Source organism: Daucus carota, chromosome 8 (assembly GCF_001625215.2).
Source record: "Daucus carota subsp. sativus chromosome 8, DH1 v3.0, whole genome shotgun sequence".
NCBI classification, from domain to species: domain Eukaryota; kingdom Viridiplantae; phylum Streptophyta; class Magnoliopsida; order Apiales; family Apiaceae; genus Daucus; species Daucus carota.
The window spans coordinates 5,164,763-5,181,831 of record NC_030388.2 but is presented as its reverse complement, the minus strand read 5'-3'; the positions used below and the strand labels follow the sequence as shown (position 1 = coordinate 5,181,831).

The following is a 17,069-nucleotide window of genomic DNA, read 5'->3' as shown; positions in this document are numbered from 1 at the left end:
ATGTATTTATATTTTACATAAACAGTTATATATTTAAGTGTATATATATATATATTATATTATGTGCATAAATATGTGTATATTTATATCTATAGATAATTATATATATATATCCCTATATATATTTATATTTATATTTACATATAATTTTATGTATATTATATATATTTAAATATATGAGAATATATTTAAATATATGTATATATATATATTACTATATGTTTATATAAATATTATTTATATACATTTATATATATATCTTTATTTATACATATATTTATATAATATTATGAATATAATATAAATATATGGATGGTGCATACTCAAGTCAATCTCAGTCAAAGGAGTGATAACAAGGAAAGCTTTTACTATGTGAGGAGCAACATTTGACCAAAAGTCAACAGCTCTTCCTCACTTAGAAATTTTCTAAGTACATCACAATGGAGTATCCCACTCTTGAGGAGCAAACTTTGACCAAAGTCAAAGTTCGTCCCAAGAGATGAGAGAGAACAAGGGACCTTCACCATGGAGCACAAGTTGGAGTTTTTACTTAGAATTATTTCCTAAGTCTTGGCTGATCAACTGGGAAGCGCAACTTGGAGCGCAACCTTTGACCAAGTCAAAGGTTGCGACTCTAATTCATCTCACTGTGGCACTAGTTGAAGTAACTACATTTGTCTAAGTAGAAGACTCTGTGGAGACCTGTGAGGCGCAAACTTTGACTAAGTCAAAGTTGGCGCCACACACACTCACATGGAAATCATGGCGCAACTTTCTTCACTTGGAAATTCTCCAAGTACTGAAGCAACAAGGCAACACAGTGAAGGAGTATGGAGGCGCAAGGTTTGACCGGCGCAACCTTTGACTTTCAAATAGGCGCCATGTTTGACTCCTGCTTGGCGCAACTTCAATTGCTTAGAATTATTCTAAGTAGAAGTTTTGCTTGAATCAGTCAAGCGCAACATTTGACTTAGTCAAATGTTGCGCCTCTGACTTATAATTCTTGGCGCAACTTTGAGTTTCTCTTGAGTTAGTTTTTATTTGGACAATTCAATTTAACCACAGTTAAACTGAATTCGTCCAGGACGAACTCAAGTCGTCCAGGACGAACTCGTTAACCATGGTTAGTTTATGAAAGCCTATAAATATGTGATTGTGGTTCTCACAATTCATATCATCCTTCGGGATGAAATGGCCAAGTGCTCTGCACGGCTACTCCCACTATACACACACCCTAGCCTAGCTTTGTAATAGAAATATCAGTAGTGGTTAGAGTTTGTAATATTGAGAGTAGTGGCCATTGTAGCCGAACCTTCGGGTTTGGATTTATAGCACCTTCGAGGTATTTATCAATATACAGATATACCTTGGAAAATATTGTGTGTTGGTTTAATATTTTCATATCCTCAGAAACCGACCCTATAAATATCCGGAACACGAAACCCATTACAGGACTGCAATTTGTTTATCCGCAAGATTCGAAAGAATCTTAAATTGTAGTGAGTATCGTATTCAACCCCCCCTTCTACGATACTTTGGACCTAACATATTTCAATACCTCTGTGGATTTTATTACACGGAATTTAATTTTGCAAACAATATCCGAGTATCTATTTTTTTAAACATATTATTTTACATATCAAAAAATGGTAATTAGTTTTGTTGAAAAACCAGGACACAAAGTCAATTTAAAGGTCGCATAGATATAAGACCCTTAAATAATTTTCCAAAAAAATACAAATATAATTACCATTTTCTAATAAAAAAACAAATAAGTTTTGTATAGGAACGGTAGGATTGTTAAGTCAAATTCAATTCAATGAAAATCAGTCTAAGAAATAGACAGATCTTGTACATAAATCTTTCCATATATATTATATATCATATATTATAAAAGAAATATTTATTATTTATTATAAAACAAATATACATAAATTTATATTTTTTTTTAGATAATTTAACGTAAGATATATAACCTGATCTAGTCCTCTAACTCTTGATGTGCTCGAAAAGAGATTTTAAAAATAATCGCAAGCGCACGATCACCGTTTTAATATTTAAGATTCGTCCACAGAGATTAAAATTATTTTCGCAACCTTAATCTTTAACCTAGGCGAATTAGAACAATATTTTGAAATTTTGGGAAATTATGATTTATTCTAATTAAAAACTAAAGAAATAGTTTAAATCTAAATTAACTAATTAAAAGATCAAAGTTAAAACAATAATTGATTAAAATATGAACTTCCAATTTGAATTCGAAGCAAAATTAAAAAGTAAAAGAAACTAGAAGGAAACAAAAAATAAAACAAACAGACAAACAAAACTCAGCTTTTGTAATTATCAAAATCCACTATGAAACCAGGCCATTTACTTGTTGTTCTGATTATAAAATCTACGCAGCACTAACAACTTAATTAACCCACCAAAACTAATTAACACAAGATTCAAAATCAACAAAAGCAAGCCTCGAAAACTCATTATAAACCATATTGACTTCACACCACAAAATGCTCGAAATAACACGAAGGCACGGAGCTAAGACACGACCAAATAAATGGAACAAAGAGTTACAAATCACAGCCTAAACGCAGCAGTAAAATACAAAACCCAGCAACTCAGCTACTCGAGTACAAAACAAACTTAGTACCAGACTCGACATACTACGACTCTGCGAAACCGCAAGCAACATACAACTTCAGAACAGCCAACTCAAACCACAATTCTGAACTCGGACGACTCAGTAATAAACCTTGAAAAGTGACTCAGTAATGCACAGCCTATCGGACACGAAAACGGACTCGGAAACAAGACTCGAGACAGAACCAGCAAAATAATTAGCACGTTGACAGAAAATGATAGTAATTAGCACGAATCACTACATGTTACAGTGAAAAACTTAATTCGTCCAATATAGTATAGTTGACAGAAAATGATAGTAATTAGCACGTGATAGAGCTTTCGAAAAAAATAAACCTGCCATTGGATATAGAGAAACGGACGACATGCTTGTCAATATTACTTGACCTTATAATCCGGATAGGTTGTAGCACATGAAGAACTCCCACCACATCTGCTCGAAACATCAATATATTGTTTACCTAATATAGTACATAAGGTATTATAATGTATAAAATTGTTCATACCTGCTGCATAACGTGGCTTGTACTCTGGATCATCAGATTCAATAAGTTCCTCTAGAATGGACAGTGGTGCAATTTCAAACTTATGCAAACGAATAGCAAAGTCGTCGACGGGAATAGCATTAATGGTGGTGGTCAGGATCAATAAAATACATTTGTTAATTCTTACTGGCCTAAGACGGCCCTGTGGAGGAAGCACCTGGAAATTCCTTATAATGTATAAACCTCCCTCAAGCACATTAGGATTGATTTGATTCCATATTTCTGGCCTTACAATTGCGTGAATGTGCATGTCCAGCAAATTTGGAACAGTTTTCAAATGTAAAGCAACACTCCGACCATGCAAAAAAAGGGAAAAAGACGCTTACCAAACAATCCTGAATAATCATATTGTGGCTAACAACGTTGCCTCGATTATCAAGTGTCGGCCACATCCTTGTAACCCTCACCTTTAGTGTCCATGTCAGCTTACTTGTGTCAATAGAGAAGATATGTTCGTGGAAGCTCATCACTGGAAGAAATATATGTAAAAATACGGGGTCAGCACATTGAAGAGTGTGTATGAAAGAAAGCACTCAAGAACATAGTAACTATGACAAAAGAAAACACAACCTGTATGATTGGCGTGTCCTGCAGGAGCCTTGGAGAAAGATGACAATTCTGCATCTTTATTTATAGCATTGATGTATTAAATGAGGAAACACGGTCAAAGCCACTGATTTTGCATGTCTGATCATGCATTCCTTCTGTATTCAATCGGAAGGATATCACAGCTGCTTTAACTAAATTGTATAAAGGTATGTAAAGAAAGATTTAGAGTAGAAGCATCTCATAATTTGATAATTTTGTCGTGCTAATTGATAATAACAAAGATATCAAGTATTTAAATTAGAAGGAATGTTGAAGAAGATCACTGGTGATTGATATTCTTTTCAATGAAAAGGAACTCACAAATAAAAACACCGTATCACTAATGGATATTCTAGTCAATAATATCAGTAAACATGATTTTCTATATAAAAATTTGTTTGATAACATACCAAAAATCTCATCTCATTACGATTGGGACATCATTTGTTTTGTGTCACATATGATTTTTTGTATTCCTTTTAGAATATACTAAAATTTAGGTATAAATTTTATTTGAAAACATACCAAAAATAATTAGACTTGTCATACAAAAAGCGTAATGAGTGGCATGATCGAAGGAACAACATTAAATGCAACGCTCCTGATATGGCAGGAACATGCTGCATATCCAGTGGAAATCGGGTGGGTCGCATAAAAACCCGAAATATGCTTTCATAGTGTTAATTTGAATGAGAAAGCTGCTGGGTCGATCCGGAGCTTAACGGGTTGATCCAAGAGAATGTGAAATTACCAAAGCGGCCTTAAAAAATGACTCATACTTTAAGAATTATATAGATAGGCCAACATTCTAGAGAGGGACTCCTTATATGGAGTTACATAGTGCGCCACTATAAATCATCAATTTTATTATAAATTCTGTTATAGAATACATATAAAACGTGATTCTAATATATAATACTATAAAATAAATATATTTTAAGTAATTTAACACTTAAAATTTGATTTAAAAAAGTATATTTTCGAAACTGATTCTACAATAGAATAATTCTGGATGATTATTATTCTGTTATAGAATCATGTTGAGATATTGCATAATTTTAGATGATCTTTGGAATAAAAAAATTGTATAACTTCATTTTCGGTTTAATAATCAAAATTTGCAATTATATTTCATAAAAATATAATAGAATATATATTATGTATATATTTATAATGGTGTGCTACGTAACTCCATATAAGAGGGTATGCTACGGAGTGCTACCCTATATAGATATATAGATATAGATTAACTGATTTGGTTCATGATCGTTTGACATATAAAATTAAAAAAATTCTAAGTTAAAAATGAAATCAAAATTTTCAACAACGTCACAAAAAGCATCAACATCATGCTTAACCTTATCATATCACATAAAAGTCAGTGTTAGAATGATCGAGCTGAAAAACCCAAATCATCAATCCCTAATTGTAATGGTAGGATTATTACCAATACTCACCCTTTTATTTTCACTTCCAATTATAACCCTAATTTTAACCGTCGTCAAATCTCGCCGGCGTCGGATTCTTCCACCCCTACACCAACGACGGCGGCGGCGGAGAGCGAGTGCTATGGTGCGCCGTCAAAGGCATTCAAGAACTCTCGCCGGATCTCGACTGTGTTGTTTACACCGGCGATCATGATGCCTCGCCGGAGAGTCTCAAAGCTCGTGCCATCGATCGCTTTGGAGTTCAGTTAGTTAGTTCCCCGAAGGTAATGCCATCCCGTTGCGTAGCTTCTTTATGTTTTCTCGATTTGTATCTTAAAATTGTATTTTTTTTGGTATTATAGTTTCTTGGTTTAGTTTATTTGTAAATGTGAAATTCGATTGTGTTACATTGTGCTGTTTAGATATGTTGTTGATAAAGGGTTTTGATCTTGATTAAAATTTTGATTTTTGATGTTAGGTTGTGAAGTTATAATTTTTTATATATATAATGGTATATGAAGCAAAGTTTTAGTGAATTGAAGTTAAGTTTTAGTCAATTAAGGTTTCGCACTTTTACTGGATTATTAAATAAAGATAAATTGAAGTTAGGATCCAGTAATGTGCTACGTTAAACTTCAAATGGTTGTGAAAGCGAGAGGCAATTAACATTTTATTGTGGGTTTCTAATCAGGCTTATGAATTCAGTAGAAAAGATATCTACTTGTGCCAAATTGCTTTCCTTTGTTCTTTGTTCTTTTTTTTTTTTTTTTTTTTTTTTTTTTATCATCACAATTTTTTATGTATTTATAATTGCTACATAAAAACTATAATAGTCTATTCTTAGCAGTATATCAAACACTATATTTGATTATCAGGTTGACCTGAAACAACTTAGTTTATAGGGTAAGTAGTTTTTGGTTTGATGTATATTGGAGTGAATTGAAGAGGGGGTTGCCAATTAGTGGGTTAGTGGTAGCTAGCTTTCGTATAGTGTTGGAAATAAATAACATTGGCTTGAAACTCGGTTCAAATAGCTTCTAGAAGATGCACCAAGTTTGAAGAGATTGGTTCTGGATTTTTGTATTCAAGCTTCAAATCTTCCTTGTGCGTGACTTTGGAATGAAGTAATTAAAAATAATTCTTGCATTTGATAAAAATAGTAGCAAAGTGGATGTGGTTCTTAGTTATTAGTTGGTTGTAGGACTTGGCCATTAAGGGGGTGTTAATGTTAAATTTTCAGACATGGGAGTTTTAAGATTTTATATATGCTTTGTTTGGAGAATTGATTTACACTGCAAACAAACATCCTTTTGTCTTGCTGACTTACCTGACTATGCCAATGCCAGGTGGTACATCTATACAAGAGGAAGTGGATTGAAGATACAACATACCGTCGCTTTACAATGATTGGTCAGAGCTTTGGTTCAATATACCTTTCATGTGAAGCCTTATGCAAGTTGGTTCCTGTATATTATTTTGATACAAGTGGATATGCTTTTACATATCCTGTGGCGAGGGTATTTGGTTGCAAAGTTATATGCTACATGCATTACCCAACAATCAGTTTAGACATGCTATCTCGTGTCAACGCACGGACTTCAATGTACAATAATGATCCATTGGTTGCTAAAAGGTTTGTATCCAAATTAGTTTGATGCATTTTACTGGATTTTGGAATACAGCCTCTTCATAAAGAGGTCTACAGATACTTCTGGATCTGTCTGAAGAATTTTTAAAACATATTATATGCCCTTTTGCCTTATTGATCCTGATTATTTATATGTGTTGTGTAGTTGAAATGTCTTCAAAATGATAGCTCAAATTCAATAAATAACGTAGGAACCACAAATATTCAAAAAAATTAAGGTGCCTATTCAAGGTTCTTTGGTACTTTTATAATGTACGAAGAAGTTTCTTCTTATACAGGTTTTTATTTTCATGGGATCGCCTACAAGGCTATGCTTTTAATCTTACTATGAGATAAACTGTTTGTTAATGAAGCTGGTTTATATCTTCAAACAATGTGAACTTTGTTACTCGATCAGCTGTCTGTTTATGAGTGAATGTAGTATTGTTTCACGCTTCAAGTTCAAGTAATATGCTTTCTTTTTTGGTTGTTTAGCAATTGAAAGATGATAAATATAATCATTTTTGTTTCACATCCACTCATATGTCAAAGTTTGTACTTAACTGAAGGACAGTGTTCTGCTATCCCATGTGAAAGTCATCTATTACACAATTTTTAGCTGGCTTTATGGGATTGTAGGCTCTTTTGCACACCTTGTGATGGTCAATTCTTCTTGGACTCGAGCTCACATTGTTAAGCTGTGGGGGAATCCAGATCGTATCTACCGAGTCTATCCGCCTTGTGATACCTCAGGGCTTCAGGTTTACAAACTTTTTGGTTTTCTTTATCAACTCGTGCACTTTTATAGTCTTGTGGGTGTTTACTAGTTTTAGCTGAATGCCTAAATTAGGTGCTTCCCTTAAAGAGACCAGCAACACCTCCAATATTTATTTCTGCGTCTCAATTTCGTCCAGAAAAGGTAGCCATGTGAATTTGAATTATGTATACGAGGTACTCTAGCTTTAGTTATTATAACTTATATGCCCCTTGATTCTGATTTTTGTATCTTAGGCACACAGTCTTCAACTAGAGGCATTTGCGCTTGTCATAAGGAATCTAGATTCAGCCTTGCCAACGCCAAAACTTCAATTTGTCGGTAGTTGTCGGAATGAGGCTGATGAAATGAGGCTGCAGAAACTGAAAGATCAAGCTATAGAACTGAAGGTCGATGGCCATGTGGAGTTCCACAAGAATGTTACGTATAGGTATATTTCATTTAAAATCTACTTTTTCTTGATGTACATGAAAAGTTCAGTCATGCCGGTTAATCTTGTAAGATGTGGGGAAAGTGATATTCTAAAGCAACCATAAGTTTTAGGTCTCTTTACAAGGTATATTATGTTATAAGAAATACTTTATGATATATTAGGATTTTACCTTCAAATTATTAAAGGAAGTATCTTTGTGTTTTTTTTTTGTTTTGTAAGTTTTCCTTGGCGAGCCTTCTTGAGTTTCTTAAGTGTGCAGGAATTTGGTGGAACTTTTGGGCGCTGCTATTGCAGGACTTCATGCAATGACTGATGAGCATTTTGGCATCAGCGTTGTGGAGTACATGGCAGCAGGAGCAATACCAATTGGTACTCTATTCACCTCAATTTTCTAGATACAATTTTTGATAGTCTTTATTGGTTTGTGTCAACATGTACATTAACAATGAACATACATGTTTACTGAACATATATTCTATATACGCACTATATGTCATAACCCTGAATCATCAAATTGAAAGAGGATTGTTTTTCCTACTACATGTTTCTGTCCTATATTCCTATTGTCCTATGTGAGGATAGAGTACTACAGAATATCTGTGCACACGATTATATTATTGCATTTGTTGATGTTTGGAACCTGTGTATGTTCAGCTCATAATTCGGCAGGACCAAAAATGGACATTGTATTGACAGAAGATGGGAAAAAGGTTGGGTTCCTAGCTCAAGATGCAGAAGAATATAAAGATGCCATGTTGCAAGTTATAATGATTACAGAGAGTGAGAGGCTTGAAATAGCTGAGGCTGCAAGGCTGAGGGCAGGCAAATTTTCAGAGCAGAGGTTTTATCAAGATTATAAAGCTGTTGTTCAACCAATCTTATGTCATTCCAAGAAGGAATAAAGACTATTTGGCATTGATAATAGAAATTGGTGCTCCATGTCCTTAGTTAGAGGAAGGCAGAGGGCTCTAAAACCGATGACACTTAATTTCACTTTGCTAGGAAAACTAACCGAAAGATATACTGTATATCGAAAAAAAGGTGGAGTTAGACTAGATTCCGTTAGCAATGTGTACAAAAGAGTAACTACCCTTATAAGCTTTCCTACAAACTTTATTGAGGTAACTTATCTATAAACTTGTAGATAAAGGGAAAATGTACTCATACTGGACTTACCTTGTGAGTATCATGCTTTACATTATAGGTTATTATATGTGTTCTCACTTGTACCAGTTGAATTATTAGTGTTGTATACCAAGTTGATAATATGGTTGAGAGTTGTGAGCTGTAGAATAGTACGGGGTTAACTATAACATGATACTATTCTATTTTTATATGGTTGAAAGTGCTAGGGGTTTATGATATATTTATACAATGCAGCTAGCTGCCATCACTTGTTTGTTGTTTCCATACATGCTAGTTGGCCTTTGAATTGCTGAGTCAGGTGTTTGGGCTTTGTTATAGGGGGGAATAAATGCATTGTTTGAATGGCTGGTCCTGGTGGTTATTAGGGTATATGGATGTTCCGAGATCAGTGCAAGGATGATAAGATGTAGATAGATCTTACTTGGAGCATCTAGTTTTGTTCAAGGAAAGATGAAACACAAATAGTTTACTCATAATGAACATGATCCAACTAATGATAATTATCTTCTCAATGTGACCATAGTGTTTTTCACCTGCAAGTAACATGAATGTAGTTGATAACTCGAAAACATCGTATAGTCGGAGTTGGTACTCGGTGCATAAAACTCCCTTATGGGGGTGTTTGTTTACTGCTTAAAAGGCCGGTTTCTGGGTTTATAGGTTAGAAGCACTTATTCCCACCGTTTGTGTAATAAGTCAACAAATATTTATAAAAAGCTAGGAATGCTAGTTTTTGTTTCAGAACTTCTACTTCTTTCCCAAACACTTTAATCACTTATAAGTCTTAACTTGTTTCTAACTTATACTCCACTTTTTTATTTTAAGCTCACATTCAGCTGCTTCTTTTCTCTCGGAATGAACAACATAAATCCAGTTAATAATGCAGTTGTACTGTAGTCTAGTTAATAATCCAGTACAAAAACTCCCTTTCCAAGCACAAGATGAAATCAAAGTACAACAAGGCCGTTACAAGCATGACAAGATGGTCCATACTAATTGTCACCCACCAGCCTGTTGAGTTGTACCAAGTTTCCCAAAGGGGTGAGTTTGTTGAGAAGCTGATGAACGCAATTTGGTCATAAACCCCTAAAATAACTACAACAGTTGCAACAAATCCGAATCATAACACTCCAAAAGTTTCAACGCATCTTCTATATATCTATCGTCATATCGTATCATATATCAAGTTATATAAACTTGTACATCTATGCAGCCAAAGACGAACACAAGTTACCACCGTTCATGCAACAATATATTGACTTCGACTCTTTTGCCATAATGTAATCTACGGAACAACTTGCGCGATTTTAATAATTCTGCGAATCTGTTGAATAGTCTGAATAATATCATCCCAAGTAGAGCTGTTTGACGAACCGAGCTGTTCGCGAACAAGCTCGAGCTCGGCTCGTTAAGAGCTCGTTCGGCTCGGCTCGTTAAGTTAACGAGCTCGAGCTCGAACACAAAAAATTGTTCGTTAAGAAAACGAGCTCGAGCCGAGCTTTTAGTATGTTCGGCTCGAACTCGATCGGCTCGAGCTCGGCTCGTTAAAACTCGAAAAAAAAAAGAATATTTTCATAATAATTTCGTAATATATATATGATATTGAACGCCGAATTCAACATATAATATATCAAATCGATCATGAGAATATCAACTATAATATGGTACCATCAAAACATACTAAAAATTTTATTTGGCTTGCTATTTTAAGAGTAAAGTAGCGGTTTGGCCTTATTTTTCTCCAGCTCGGCTCGGCTCGGCTCGACTCGACTCGGCTCGTATTTGTTCGTGAACAAGCTCGTGTTCGGCTCGTTAGTTATCGAGCTCGAGCTCGAACACACTTTTTTGTTCGATAAGAAAGCTCGGCTCGGCTCGGTTCGATAAGAAAAAAATTAAAGCTCGGCTCGACTCGGTCAAAACTCGGCTCGGCTCGGTTCGTGAACAGCCCTATTCCCAAGTAACTATAGTTGTGTATGATATTTTACACTAAAAAACATAAATAAGGAACATGCATAATTTATCTGTTTGTTTGTTTAGGGCTGTTCACGAACCGAGCCGAGCCGAGTTTTGACCGAACCGAGCCGAGCTTTAATTTTTTTTCTAACGAGCCGAGCCGAGCTTTTTTATCGAACAAAAATTGTGTTCAAGCTCGGCTCGTTAACTAACGAGCCGAACACGAGCTTGTTCGCGAACAAATACAAGCCGAGCCGAGTCGAGTCGAGTCGAGCCGAGCCAGAAAAAAAATAAAGACAAACCGCTAGTTGACTCTTAAAATAGCTAACCAAATAATTTTAATTTTTTTGAAACTTTGTTTATATCACTAAAATGTATATATGTTAACATCCATGAGGTTGGATCGGTAAGAAATATTTTTTAAAAAATTGAAACACTAATTTAGGATTAAACACTAGTTAGCGGTACTAGTTAACCTTCTACTTGACTGTCAAAATAGCAAACCATATAAAATTATTATTTTCCGAAATTTTGGTTACATCACTAAAATATATATATATAAATTATATGTTGAATTCTGAGTTCAATAACATATATAAATTATAAAAAAAACCCCAAAAATATTACATTTTTTCGAGCTTTAACGAGCCGAGCTCGAGCCGAGCGAGCTCGAGTCGAGCTCGAGCCGAGCTCGAGCCGAACATACTAAAAGCTCGGCTCGAGCTCGTTTACTTAACGAAAAATTTTTTGTGTTCGAGCTCGAGCTCGTTAACTTAACGAGCCGAGCCGAACGAGCTCTTAACGAGCCGAGCTCGAGCTTGTTCGCGAACAGCTCGGTTCGTTAAACAGCCTATTTTGTTATTCGATCCGGTCCGCTTTTTCAACTTTACAAACGAGAATTTGAAATTATTCTCAAATATCAGATATTTGATAGTGTAAATTGTCAAATAGTACACATGTTTGAAAGTTAGTGAATTAAATTAATGATTTGGACTTGACAAGCTAATTTTGAAAATTTTATATTTTAAACTGGATGATAGGCATGTGATTAATTAAAGTATAACAAAAATAATCAGATAACCATTTATCAATTAATTTTACGTAAAATAGTTAATTCAATCCGCTCGTCAAAACATGTGTGTTGTGGGAAAAAGGATGTTAGACAAATTGTTAAGGGGCCGTTTGGCTTAAATTCAAAGAAGTGACTTATTACTTAAAATAAAAAAATGGATTAAAAGTGATAAGTCAACTTGATTTATAAAATATTAAAAGTGTTTCAGTAACTTTTATTTATAAGTCAATTGAGTGTTTCGTAATTTAAATTTATAAATTACTAAAATCAATTTATTAAAATAAAAGAAATTTTATTAATAAATAAAATTTATTACATATTAAAAATTTAAAAAATAATATGCAAATCACTAAAATACCCACACAAAAACTAGCATTTTTGGTTTTCAGCTTCTAGTTTAAAAAAAATCCAAAATAAACACTTCTGCTTCTTTTACCAAACACTACGTAAATAATAAAAACAACTTAAAACGTTAAAATAAATCCCAAAAAGCTTATTTTAAGCTAATCCAAACACGCGTTAAATGTGACATTATGTGACATTAGGATTAGAAAACATAACTGATGAGATAAGGAGTTAGCTAGAGAGAAATGTCAACGAGCAGTTACGAGAAATAAATAAAAAGCAAGGCCGTTACATGTAGATGTAATCAGTTACTCCATGTTAAGAGTCAGTTAGTTACTCCCCAACTAACTACACCCATGCACGCACTCATGTATGTTTTCTCCTATGTAACCACTTCTTTTCCTCATCTATTACACTAACAAACTCAGAGTTTCAGCAGTTTTTCGGTTCATCACGCCCTCCCCCACTCCCCCTTTTCAAACCGCTACTATTTATACCATCTTTATAATCTTCTTTCCGTCCTATCATTTTGGTATTGAAAATTATTTTGGGATTTCGATGGAGTTCACGGATGGTGCTGAGAAGGTCAAGGGATCATGGACTCCGCAGGAAGACGAGACGCTGGTGAAACTGGTGGAGCAGCAGGGGCCGAGGAATTGGTCGCTTATTAGCACCAGCATTCCGGGGCGTTCGGGCAAGTCTTGTAGGCTTAGGTGGTGTAATCAGCTCAGTCCAGCGGTGCACCACCGGCCTTTCTCCCCTGAGGAGGACGCGGTCATCGTGCAAGCCCACGCGATGCATGGGAACAGGTGGGCGACTATCTCTCGGCTTTTGCCAGGGAGGACTGACAATGCTATCAAGAATCACTGGAACTCCACGCTGCGGCGTAGGAGGATTGCTGATGCGGGCAAGAGGGGTTATCTGGATGTGATTAGTGGGTCTTCGGAGTCTGGTTTGGGAGTCAAGAGGCGATGTTCGGGAGGGTCACCAGAGGAGAACAGCTGTGATGATTGTGAACCCAAGACTTTGCTGACACTGTTGCCTCCGGGAGGTAATCCTGTCAAGGAAGAGACGCGTGTTTCGCCAGAGGTGGAGGACGAGGAGAAAGAAAAGGAAGGATCGACGGTGGTGGAGATGGAAGATACTGGTTTGGTGAGGATGATGCAGAGGATGATTGCTGAGGAGGTTCGAAGCTATATTGATAGCTTGAGGGCGCAAGGTGGATCAGGGGCAGGGTTTGAATATGTTGCCAATGAGCAGAATTAACCATGAGAAATTAGTTTTTGAGTTCAACTTCTTGTATTTTTAGTTGTATTCATAATTTTCTTTGTCCATGAACTAAAAAATCTTGCCAAATGAAAGTTGCTTAGTTGCTCAAAAGCCTCAAATGTGTATGACTCAAGGGTCCATTTGGAAACATATATTTCATTTCAATTGATGAATTTCAAATGACAGGATTTGAATTGTCATGCATTTTCAATTCTCAGATTTATACTAAAATTTGATTGTTTGGATTTCAAATAAAATCCAAATTCAAATTCCCAAACAAGTTATTTGATCAAATCCAGAATTTCAAATGAAATCCTGATTTCCAAACAGGCTATAACTGTATTTAAGCTTTGTTCCTCAGAAACTCATGCCCTATAACTGTATTTAAGCTTTAAGCAACTCAATTTCAACTACAGAAGTCATGATGTAATTCAAGAGATTCCTGATTGTTCCTCAGAAACTCATGCCCTCATTTGTCCAAGGCTAAGTAGTAAGAAATATCGTTTTATTACTGAAGTGCATAGGCGGCCAAAGAGCATACTAAACCAGGAGTGAATAGAAAAGAGCCCGTGGAGATAGAAGTAATTAGAGAGTATCGTGTAGGTCTATGGTCTACTGAAATAGAAAACATGCACCAGGAGTGAATAGAAAAGATTTTATGGAGATGGAAAGACCCTACGGAGATGGAAGAAACTAGAAAGTACCGTGTCAATTTTGGGTCTAACAGAACAGAAAACCCCTAAAGTGAATGTAAAAGACCCCGTGGAGATGGAGAAAATTAGAGAGCACCGCGTAGGTCTAGGGTTTAATTCCGACCCGATTGGATAACTCGATTTTTTTGAATTTGGATCGGATCTTATATTTAAACCAAAAAATTTGGATCTGTATCTAGATATTATTTTTTGACACAAAAAGTTTGAATCTGGATGTGCATTTCAGGTATTTCGAATCGAGATCCGACCTTATAAATCATAATATGAAAATTTTTTAGTGATTTATATTATTTTTGATTTTTTTTATATCTAAGAGACCACTTTAAAAATAACTTATATTTTTATTATTATCTATACTATATTATAATAATTCAACATAGATATAATGTGTAGTCCAAATTTTTAGTTATATTTTTTGGTTTGATCTCCCTCTAATCTACAAGTCTAAAATGTCTATTACTCTTACATTGTTAAATAATTTAAAATACTAAAATCGCTCATGACAATACATTATCATATAATATTTTATAAAAAAATTTAATAATGTTAAAAATAAAATTATAAATATCCTTTTTTTAACAAGAATCTTCATATAACCTTTTTTAACAAGAATCTTCATATAACCTTTTTTAACTCTAACATGTTTTTACAAACATTGCGTAACCCTTTCTAACTCTAATCTATTACACGATAAATATCTTTTTCAATACATATGAAGATATACTAAATATAAAAAATCTGATTTGAAATTAATTGAATAATAAAATAAAGGGGAATTATCTTGTATACTGTTTTTTCAATCTTATTTTCAAAAATACTACCTTCTCCAATCTTATTTTCAAAAGTACTACCTTCTCTAAAATATTTTCAAAAATACTACAAATCCTTCTAAAATATTTTCAAGAATACAAATGAAACTTGTCCTTTAAAAATCTTGATAAGTCCAAAGATGAGGTCGAAAATGACATTTGAAAACTAAAACTTGAAATCAGGATTTGTTGTTGCATATATGGTTGCATATGAAGTTGTATTCTTAAAAATATTTTAGAAGGATTTGTAGTATTTTTGAAAATATTTTAGAAAAGGTAGTACTTTTGAAAATAAGATTGGAGAATGTAGTATTTTTGAAAATAAAATTGAAAACGTGGTTATGAATAAAAAAAATCCTAAAATAAAATATATTAATAACAGAAAAATATTTATAAATAGATAATAAATTGTAAAAAATAAATTTTCGTGAGAACGTATAATCAGTTGGTTAATATAATTTAATTAAAATTCAACTTATTAATACTAAAATATTAATAAAATAGTGTTAAATTTTAAATATTAAATTACGAATTATATACTCGTCCGCGCTTCGCACGGATAAAAAACTAGTATCAATAATTATAATACGTAGTTTCAAAAAAAAATAATTATAATACGTGATAAGTTGTATATTTCCAAAAATTTATCCAAATAAATAAATTAAAAACTAATTTGTACTTGTATATAATAAATTTAAGTCAACGGCCCTTACATTTTACTGCCGAACTTCTCGGTGGGTCGGTGCACAACATGTTAATCGAAGAAGATAATATTTTCGAAGTTGTATTAGGAGATTTAGCTGAGATTTTTAAATAAACCGACTCTTTATCATCGGTGCGTTTATAAGTAACATAAAAATAAATCCTTGAAAGAAAGTAACATAAAAAACAAATCAAATAAGATATCACAGTAAATACTGTATATATAACCTATAACATGGATTAGGACTCGTTTATGAACCGAAATCATATATTAATTATACTAGCCTTTAATCTGTGCGAAGCACGAGCGAGTATATAATTCATAATTTACTGTTTATAATTTAAATTTTAAAATTATCCTAGTATTTTAGTATTAATGAATTGGATTTAATTAAATTATATTAATCAACTAATTATATTTTCTCATGAAAATTTAGCTTTTACAATTTATTGTCTATTTATAAATATTTTTATGATATTAATATGTGATAATTTATTATTCAATTGATTTTGAATCAAATTCTGAATATCTCGCATATTAAAAATATGTATGGAAAAAGATATTAATCGTGTAACATATTAGAGTTAAAAATGGTTACGTAAATTTTATTTTTAACTTATTATTAATTATAAATCAATATTTTTTATTAATAAGAAACAAAATATTATTTATCTTGTATCAGTTAAGAAGATTCATACTTATTTATATAAATTTTTTTATTTGGCTTCTAGTTTGTCTTTATAAGTTATACATCTATTTTATAAGTATTTTTTTAGTATTAATATATGTTATTAATAGCAGTTTCATTTTTTTCAACTAATTATAAATTATATTTAAGAGGATAATGATAAATTTTTTGTCTTATAATACATGATGAGTTTTTTTAGCATTTGAAATTGTTTGATAATAAGAAAGTAGTAGATTTCCATATGTTGGAGACTTCTGGTTGTATAAAAGAGTACTAAACCAAAAAAAACATGACCGAACCAAAAATTTGCACGGCTACAAATTATAACTATGTTGG

General features: G+C 33.3%; 1 protein-coding gene and 1 pseudogene across 1 annotated transcript; both read left to right on the top strand.

Annotated features, from left to right (window-relative positions):
* Positions 1 to 5,082: 5,082 nt before the first annotated feature.
* Positions 5,083 to 9,399, top strand: LOC108197358 (GDP-Man:Man(3)GlcNAc(2)-PP-Dol alpha-1,2-mannosyltransferase-like; annotated as a pseudogene).
* Positions 9,400 to 12,965: 3,566 nt separating this feature from the next.
* On the top strand, positions 12,966 to 14,005 carry LOC108198054 (transcription factor MYB73). Its single transcript, XM_017365835.2, has one exon. It carries the CDS (start codon positions 13,110 to 13,112, stop codon positions 13,815 to 13,817), a length of 708 nt encoding a protein of 235 aa, XP_017221324.1. The 5' UTR covers positions 12,966 to 13,109; the 3' UTR covers positions 13,818 to 14,005.
* Positions 14,006 to 17,069: the final 3,064 nt, after the last annotated feature.

What these genes read in the sequence shown, in the direction of transcription:
- LOC108198054 (XM_017365835.2), top strand. Translation starts at nt 13,110, where the DNA reads ATGGAGTTCACGGATGGTGCTGAGAAGGTCAAGGGATCATGGACTCCG.